The 10,118-nt window shown below is 36.3% G+C and overlaps 1 protein-coding gene across 1 annotated transcript; it reads right to left on the bottom strand.

Moving 5' to 3' along the window:
* Positions 1–7,228: 7,228 nt before the first annotated feature.
* Positions 7,229–8,950, bottom strand: LOC131143983 (uncharacterized). The gene is made up of 4 exons (XM_058092333.1): positions 8,739–8,950; positions 8,295–8,523; positions 8,014–8,072; positions 7,229–7,861 (listed from the first exon to the last, which is right to left on the bottom strand). The coding sequence occupies exons 1-4, from the start codon at positions 8,948–8,950 to the stop codon at positions 7,558–7,560; spliced, it is 804 nt and encodes a 267-aa protein (XP_057948316.1). The 3' UTR covers positions 7,229–7,557.
* Positions 8,951–10,118: the final 1,168 nt, after the last annotated feature.

The following is a 10,118-nucleotide window of genomic DNA, read 5'->3' as shown; positions in this document are numbered from 1 at the left end:
AAGCCATCATAGGCATAAAATATTAGTTCCAACAATAATGAATTCATGAAGACAAGCGACCTTCATACTCAATGACATGTGGAACTAGTTGTTATATTCAATCACCAAGACAACCACACAAGCCATCATCCGAGTAATTCAATATCCAGCGAGATTTAAATGGCAACCCAATCGAGTGTTGACGCATGGCAAGCAAATCTCGTTGCTTAGTCGAGAGAGATTTCCCTAGGAAATAAGCTGGTCCTGACGTGTGGAAAATCTCGCTAGACCAAGTAGCAAGATTATGTGAGCGTCATTCTGGGAATAATTTTTTCGAACAGAGTATTATTTAATATATTATTATAAATTAATAATAAACTGGAAAAAAACTCCAAAAAAGCCCCTCTTTCTCCCTCACATCATTTCACCCACAGTTATTAGTCTCTCTCTCTCTCTCTCTCTCTCTCTCTCTCTCTCTCTCTCTCTCTCTCTCTCTCTCTCTCTCTCTCTCTCTCTAAGCTTTTGGTGCTTCCACAACAGTCATGGGAAGTTGTGGAATTGGAACACTAATGGCAAAAGTAGGCACAGACCCGTTGTTTATTTCATTCTTCCACAGTTCATGATCATGAGTACTGTCATTATTTGCAGCTTCAATGTCGATGTCTTCAATCATGATCGGCATCAACGTCGACCACCCCATCTCTCCGCCACTCTATCTCACTGGTTTTGACATCACTTCGACTTCCTTCTCTTTGTACTCCTTGTATTTTCCCCATAGCACCAAGTATAGTCCTACTAATATTATAACATAGTAATGTGTGTGTGTGTGTGTGTGTGTGTGTGTGAGAGAGAGAGAGAGAGAGAGAGAGAGAGAGAGAGAGAGAGTAAAAGAATCTTCTCATTAATCTTGAATTTACAATCTGATATTCTCTGTATATATAACCAAAGAATGGAAAAGAAAAAAGAAAAAAGAAAAACAGAAACCATGATCTGAACAACAGACTTAACTATAAATAAAGAACAAACTAACTAAACTAACTATGAGCTGTAATAGTCCCCCTCAAGATGATGTGTAAATGTTATGCACATTCATTTTGGACAAAAGATTATTGAATGACTTAGAACCCAACAGAAGATACATGTAAAGTAGTAATCAGGCCCTCGTGCAAATTCTCACGCACTAATTGGCAATCTATTTCAATGTGCTTAGTGCATTCATGGTATACTGGGTAACGACTAGCTCAATTTTTTTTTAAAAAAAAATATAAACTAAAGTTCACACTGCTCTGATACCTGCTAATTTAATTCTAACTACAGCCTAAGCAGCGAGAAGCTAAATTCACATAATCCACAACCACATATATACAATACAATACCAGAGTGCTAGATTATTCTCAAATTACACGTATATAACTGAATTAGGCTACACAACAGTACTCCCTTCCCCAAAAAGACTCACCCTACTGATAGGCTTGCACTGTAACCCCCTCTATCTGCGAGCCTGATCTACTCGCTTACCTGGATCACCAGAAAAATATCAATTTATTGGGATGAGTCGATGCTCAGTAAGACGAAATATGCTATTGCTGGTGTGTGGCAAGTGAGCTACATGCTAGTAAAATCTAACTTAGAAAATACCATAAATAACAAAGTTGAGTCAAACCTGTATACCTGTTGCAATATAAATCATACCTATGTTACTTAACATAAACTAATTTTCCTGAATATTTATTCATAATACTACTAATATCTATAGGTATGACTATTTTCTATAAATCTGATCATACATATATATAATAACTGAAAAGATTACCTGGATGGATAACTGAAAGTCATGATTTAACCCCTCATGACAGGGTTGTGCGGCCCGAAGGCAAGACCTAACTTGGCTGGCCGACCAGGGTAAGTCAACTGAAAGTCCGATAGTCAAATCAGCCCCCTCAACCCATATATGATGGGGAGCCTGTCCACAACATAGACACAATCGACTTCTGAATACCATATACTATCTGAGTAGTGGTTGCACTCTGAATTGAATATAACTACGGTACCGTGCTCTACTGGCTGAATATGGTCCATCAGGGTCTGATACTATATATAAATAACTGATATTTCTAAAATACTGTTTTTACCATGATTTTGTAACAACTAAAATAACCATAACATTATATAAACTGATCTGAATAAACTATAATAACTAAATATCTAAGGTATCTGCATAACTAAATAACTGAAATATCTTATTAATTGCGATAACTGAATGTTATGGTTTTGAAATTGGTATATCATAATATTCTGAGAATGCTGTAAAATACAGGTTTCTGTATATATACTATAAATCATGGTATTCTAAAAATTATATAAACCCTGTGCTGATCTAATATTAAATTCATGCCACACAACTAAATATCAATATTATCAGGCTCTGAAAACTGTATATATGGTCTGAATAATATTTTGCTAAAACATATGATTTGTACTGAATCATAATTGAATTACCTAGCATAACATATTTCTCTTACCTGATTCTTGCTAAAATCCCCTACTGTGACGGATTCTACTCCCGCAGGGTTCCCCACTCAACACCCTAAAAACAATATTTACCAGAAAAAAATATCACTATTTCTTTGACTACTACATTTCCTACAACTGCTGGAAAGCCAAATATTGTATAAAAGACCTTACCCTGAATTTGGGATGAAATTCAATTTCGTCCCACCAACGATCTGCTATGGCAGACTTGGAGAGAACTTTCCGAGGAGCGTCGCGGTGGCCTCAGATCGCCGATCTGGTGACTAACGCAGCTAGAATCAAAGAGAGAAGAGGGAAGAACCGTGGAGGAGAGAGAGAGAGAGAAGGTTTCGCTGATAATTTTGCATAAAATCCAAGTTTAATACTATTTATACGTTGGGCTTCATCGACGAGGTCAAGAAGGAGATTCGTCGACGAATGCCTTCTCCTCATCAACGAAATTCAAAACTTGGAAAAGCAGTCACTTGGTATTTCCTCATCGACAAAGCATGTCTTCGTCGACGAGATCCTCTATACCCTCGTCAATGAGTCCCCTGTATTCATCGACGAGGTCTTGATTAAATTCCTTGGGTTATTACATACTGGGTTGGCTACAATGTGAAGAGCAGCTCAGTTATCACATAATAAGAGAGTTGGTTGGGGATGATGTTGATGCAAATTAGTAAGGAGAGCTTTAATCCAAATAATTTCACAAATGAGAAGACCATTGATCTATACTCAGCCTTAGCTGAAGATCTTGATACTGTGTGCTTCTTCTTGGATTTCCATGAAACAAGAGAATCTCCAATAAAAATACAATAACCATTGATTAATCTGTGAGTATCCATACAGCTAGCCCAATCAAAATCTGAGAAGGCTTTGATATGAACCGTCGATGAGGATGGGAAAAATAAACCTTGGCCAAGAGCAGATTTGAGATAATGCAAAATTCTCATAGCAGCTTGTAAATGAGGCATTCGAGGACTATCTAAGAATTGGAAAAGATGATGGATAGCAAATGTAATGTCAGGTCTAGTGTGAGTCGAGTATAATAACCTACCAATTAACCTTCTATAAGCTGAAACATCATCCACTAATGCACCATCATCTTTAGATAACTTCGTATGAGTATCCATAGGAAAAGAAACTGGCTTAGGAGCAAGTAAACTAGAATCTTAAATAAGCTCTAAGCAATATTTTATTTGAGACAAAGAGATGCCCTTTTTTGATCAGGCTATTTCATACCAAGAAAAAACTTTGCTGGTCCCAAATCCTTCAACTGAAATTCAGTACTCAAAGAACTTTTAATACTTTCAATGGCAGATATATCACTACTAGCTAGTAGGATGTCATCAACAAATAACAACGAGACAACAAAAGTGCTACCTTCTTTCTTAGTAAACAATGAATAGTCAGCCTAGGATTTTGAAAAACCCATGGCAAACAGCACAGAGATAAATTTCGAATTCCATTGTCTTAAAGTTTGCTTCAAGCCATATAAAGACCTTTACAATTTACATACTCTTGTGTCCCCTTTAATAATATAACCTGGAGGAAGTTTCATATAAACTTCTTTATCTAATTCTCCATACAAGAAAGCATTGTTAACATCAAGATGAAGAATATGCCAATTGTATATGGCAGCAAGTGACAGGACACACCTCACAGTAACCATCTTTGCAACAGGTGAAAAAGTCTCAAAAAAATCTAAGCCTTCCATTTGAGTATACCCTTTCGCAACAAGTCTTGCCTTGTGTCTCTCTATGGAACCATCAGAGTTGTATTTAATTTTATAGACCCACTTACAACCTATAGCAATTTTATGAGATGATAATGGAGTAAGGATCCAATTATCATTCTTTTCTAATGCAGATAATTCTGCAAACATAGAAGCTCTCCAATGAGCATGCTTGACAGCTTGATGATAAAAGGAAGGTTCTAAATCAGAATAAATAGCAGCTGAGAAAGCTTTATGTGATTCAAATAATTTGGAATAAGAAAGAACATCAGATATGCTATATTTTGTACCTGAATTAAGAATAGGATCTCTGTTAGATGATTGAGAAGCAGAAGTTGCTAAGTTGCAATGATAATGTTGCAAATAACCAAGCCTCTTGTGCTGTCGAGTTGATTTTCTCAAAGAAGGAAATTGATTGGTATCATGTAATGATAAATCTGAAGGAGGTTCAAATTGTAATGGTACAGAATAGCTAACATTTTCAGTGGAATCTGAGATTGGTTTAGGAAGAATTGCAATAGAATTTTCTGAAATGAAATTTGACTGAAATGAATTATCAGTCATAGAATATGGATCCAAAGAGAATAATAAAAGAAATAAGGATTCATGAAATGTGACATCTTTGGAGATAAAAAAAAAAATTTCTATTCCAAATCATAAAGTTAATTTGTAACCCTTTATACCAAAAGGATATCCTACAAACATGCATTTTCTTGCTCTTGGGGAAAATTTGGATCTGTTTTTGGCAAGAGTGGATGCATAACATAAACACCCAAAGACCTTTAAATGATGATATGTGGGGATTGAATGATACAAAACTTCATATGGAGATTTGTTACTCAAAATTAAAGATAAAATTCTATTGATAAGATATGTTGCAGCAAGTATGCATTCTCCCCAAAAAATCAAAGGTATGTTGGATTGAAATCGTAAGGCTCTTGTTACATTTAAAAGATGTTGGTGTTTTCTTTTAACTATAGAATTTTGTTGAGGTGTCTCTACATATGACACTTGATGTAAAATTCCTTTTGAATGAAAAAAATTTGTCATTTTGAATTCTAAACCATTGTCAGATCTCGGGCATTTTATTTTTGTGCCAAACTGTGTTTCAACCAGATTATAAAAGGTAATGAAAATATTTTTGACTTCAGACTTTGTTTTCATTAAGTCCAAGTAAATCTTGAATGATCATCCACCAAGGTTAGAAAGTAGTTAGAACCATTATGAGTTGAAATAGAAAAAGGTCCCCATATATCAGCATGAATAAGATTGAAAGAAGGACTTTTATTATAAGAATGAGTCTCAAAAGGAAACCTTTTATGTTTGGCAAGATGACAAATTGTACTATGACTATCAGGTTTGTCTGAAAAAATTATATTTGGTACATTCCGTGAAAGAAAATACAATCGAGATATGGAAGGATGGCCTAATCTGCTATGGCAAATTTTGGAAGTTGTGACAAAATTCACAGTGGTTGATGTTTATGGAGACTCAACAGCATAAGCACCTGATTGTTACAAAATGTATAGCACAGCAGTCTTTCTTGCAATCCCAATCATCCTCCATGGGGTAAATTCCTGAATAAAACAAACATTGGGTAAGAATATGAAAATGCATTGCTGAGATGAAGTAAATTTGTTAAATGAAAGCAAATCGTATGAAAAAGATGGTACACAAAGTACATCTTTAAGAATTAATCTTTTAGATAAATTTACTGTTCCAAGATGAGTAACTGGTACATTGTTGCCATTGGGAAGCATAACAGAAGTGTTTGAGAACTTTGTTATGGACATAAAAAAATCATTGGAATGAATTATATGGTTTGTAGCACCAGTATCTATTATCCAATTATTCTGAGATATTGAAGATACTGAATGGCTCGGAGGAAAGCTGGAAAGAATCATACCTTGAGTTTTTTGTGAAGGAATGTTAGAAACAATATTGGCTGCTTGGTGAGTGATTGGTTTCATTTGATTGAGAGTGGATTAAAGCTAACAACTTCTGACAATCCTCATGAGAGAAAGGTAATTGATTTACAGACTCAAAGGGTGTATCAAGAGGTTGGCTTATAACTTTATTTGCTGATGAAGACTTTCCTTTTTTGTCGAGGGTTGTTAAACTTGAATCATGGAGGATAGCCATGTATTTTGTAGCATTTAACAAATGTATGATTATTTAATCCACAATGAATACAAACCAATTTTGTTTTCCTTTGTTGCTAATTTCCAGAAGTAAATTTTTGGCCTGAAGAATTTGAGTCTTGCATTTTACTCAAAAAAACCATAGTATCAGTTGCTCCAGTTCTGCCAATTTCCCTCTATTTCTCTTCTTGAACAATTAAAGAAAATACTTTGTTGATCTCTGGTAGAGGTTCCATCATCAGAATTTGACCTCTAACATGAGAAAAATATTCATTCAATCTTATCAAGAATTGAATAACATGTTGTCTATCTTGATATTTCAAGAACTGCTGAATGGCATCACATGTGCAAGTTCTTAAAATTCCACAAGAACATGTGGAAATCTGATTGTCATCAGCCAATTCATCCCACCAAGATTTGAATTTTGTATAGTAATCCCTTACCGACATATGCTCTTGAACCAGCATTGATAAATCTTTCTGAAGTTGAAAAATTCTGGGTCCATTTCCTTGTATAAACCTGTTCTTGAGGTCTTGCCACATATCTTTTGTAGTATGTGAGCAGATGATACTTGCTCCATTTTCTCTTGACACAGAACTGATAATCCAAGAGCATACCATATTGTTGCATCTTTCCCATAAAGCAATCAAAGGATCTATTGAAGGTGGTTGAACAATTGATCCATCTACAAAACCAATTTTGTTTTTCACCTTCAAGGTCATCATCATCGACCTGCTCCATGTATGATAATTTTCACCATGATGAATCACCATTCTGTAAATGGTATGGCCTATTCTCTACATTTGTGTTGGACATAGAAGTAATGCAGAGGAAGGAGGGATGGACATTGTGGCATACCCTTCTTAAGATCATTTCTCTGATACCATGTAACAAGTAATGAGAGAACAATAGAGAGAGAGAGAAGAAGAATAATATTCTCAAATTTACAATCTGATATTCTCTGTATATATAACAAGAGAATGGAAGAAAACAGAAATCATGAGGTGAACAACAGACTTAACTTAAAATAAAGAACAAACTAACTAAACTAACTATGACCTGTAATAACAATCACGACGGCGCCCCACCTACCTTCTCCTGTGCCATGAGCAACATGCTTCCTGCAATGACATTCCTGATGGCAGTTCTGTGCAAAATGGAGAAGGTTGGCATCAAGAAGGTGAGATGTCAAGCGAAGGTGGTGGGAACAGTGGTGACGGTAGGCGGAGCCATGCTGATGACTCTGTACAAGGGAGACGTGGTGAACATGGTGTGGTCTAGCCACATCCATCCTCCTACATCACATTCACCGACGACTGTTGCTGCCGCCGGTAATACAGACAGAGACTGGCTTAAGGCTCCATTCTCTTCATCATTGCCACCCTCGCATGGGCTTCTTTCTTCATCCTTCATGCCATGACGCTGAGGAGGTACTCTGCTCAGTTCTCCCTCACTGCCCTCGTCTGCTTTACGGGCACCCTGCAGTCCATTGCTGTAGTATAGAATATAGTGTTTAATATTGACCCACAGAAGCAGAGACCTACCCCCACCTCATAAAAGTTATATAAAGAAAAAACAGAGGTGATTGAGATTGAATATTGATTTCTGAGGACAAAAAATTGGGGGAAATATAAAATGAAATACCTGTTCTTTTTTCTTTTCGTTCCGGCGAAGCCTATCATCTGGCTCGCGTTATCTACCTTCTGTTCCACAAGAAATAATAAGAGGAAAATCAATAACTCATGTGACACAAAGGTGACAGAGTCTCTGTTCTGGGTCAATTTTCCCTTTGTTTTTTTTGTTTTCTTATGAAACAAAGAAATCACTTATACACAGATTCAGAATGGGAGAATGAATTATTCATTCGATTAAACAGGGATATGCTCTCTAAAGATCAGGAAGAAAAAACCAAGAAATTGACATACCCTTTTGTGCGAGATGCTTATCTTGGAGTGACTCGGATGGTGTTCAGACTCTTTGGAGGGGAACAAGAGCGGCGTATCAGGGCTGGTACGGGTGGACTCGGCGGCCGTCGACGGAGTCGATGAAGTGTTGGCACTGGCACGCAAGGCGGATCTCGGCTTCTTGCCGCCCCACGAGAAGGATGCGGCGTCGTCAAATTCCAAAATTCGGTGAGTGATTTCCAGCAATATGCTGGCGACAGCGAGAAATCACTCTCCGGATTTTGGGATTTGACGACGCCGTATCCTTCTCGTGGGGCGGCAAGAAGCCGAGATCCGCCTTGCGTGCCGGTACCAACACTTCATCGTCTCCGTCGACGGCCGCCGAGTCCACCCAGAGTGACAGCCATGGACTGCAGGGTGCCCGTAAAGCAGACGAGGGCAGTGAGGGAGAGCTGAGCAGAGTACCTCCTCAGCGTAATGGCCTGAAGGATGAAGTTTAAATCTTGAATTTGATTTGTGCGGATGCGATGGGTGAGAGCATTAAAGACTGAGCGCAGATTGCAGAAGAAAGGATGGAGGGATTCAAACGTAGTAAAAAACAATGCATGGCAACGATGACGTACAATGATGGCAGGCAGAAGAGAGCAAAACAGAAGAGACGGTCTCTCCTTCGCCATGGTCCCCGCCCTGTTGTCGGGACATTGCGTTTTTGACTTTTCACTTTCCTTCCGTGAAACCACTGTGCGACGGGAGTAGCTGTGTGTATCTCATCTTGGCGATGAGGTATGTTTTGCTTTCGGTTCATTTATTGTTTAGGGCAACAAGAAATCAGACATACTTTATTTACGCATTTGGATTTAAAAAAAGAAACTTATTTTTTATTATATTTTTTCCTTTGTATAAAATACTATTTAAAAAAAGAGAATTTTTTTTATTCAAAATTGAGGAAAATTGAAAGTAAATAGTGTATAAAATCAAATTTTTGTCCGCTTGAAATATTTTTTTATTTTTTATTTTTTGTTTCCTTGATAACAAAACATGAGAAATTGGATTCCTTTATATTTTTCATGTTCAATATAAATATTTTCATCATTTTCTATACACTTTCCATCATCTCATAATAGTACATATCATATTTCACGAATTTTCATATTTCTCAAAATACTCATATCAGTAATTTGTACAATCTCATTTTTCATGCAAATAATTTCTATTCACGTATAAATATCACATTTTATTATTTTCTACTAATCACATCAATCATTCTCATTTCAATATTTTCTTAGAAAATACATATCGTTATATTTCATATTTTTCAACACATGTCATGTGTCACACAATTTTCATCTAATATTTATAATATATTAATTTTATACTGCAAAGCATCACAATTTAGTATTACTCAAATGTCACACAATTTATCTAATATTTATATCATAATAGCTTTCAGGTAAAATATCATATACTCATTTTCACATATTAATTTAAACAGTAATTCTAAAAATGCTACTATAATTTATTTCCCTTACCTGGCTTACTGAGAGTCTTGTTAGAACCCCAAATCCTACGCGCTTGGCGCCCGAAACTCAAATCCTACAATTTACATTTTTCCATATTAATTAATTTATTTTCCTAAAATACTACCCATCTAACCTTCTCTAGGCCTCATGTACTCCAAATTAACATTTAAACTAATATTTGATACCCCCACTTAATTTTCTGAATTTTGCCTGCGAGTCCCAAAATTACACCCGCGGCGCTCACTCAGGTCCTAAATTTCAAAAATTTTACTTCAACTCCAGATGCTCAACATTTTAGTATTTCTAAATTAATCCTAATTAATTA

Source organism: Malania oleifera, chromosome 12, assembly GCF_029873635.1.
Source record: "Malania oleifera isolate guangnan ecotype guangnan chromosome 12, ASM2987363v1, whole genome shotgun sequence".
Classification (NCBI taxonomy): Eukaryota; Viridiplantae; Streptophyta; class Magnoliopsida; order Santalales; family Ximeniaceae; genus Malania; species Malania oleifera.
The sequence above is the reverse complement of the archived record's forward strand: the minus strand, read 5'-3'. Positions and strand labels throughout refer to the sequence as shown.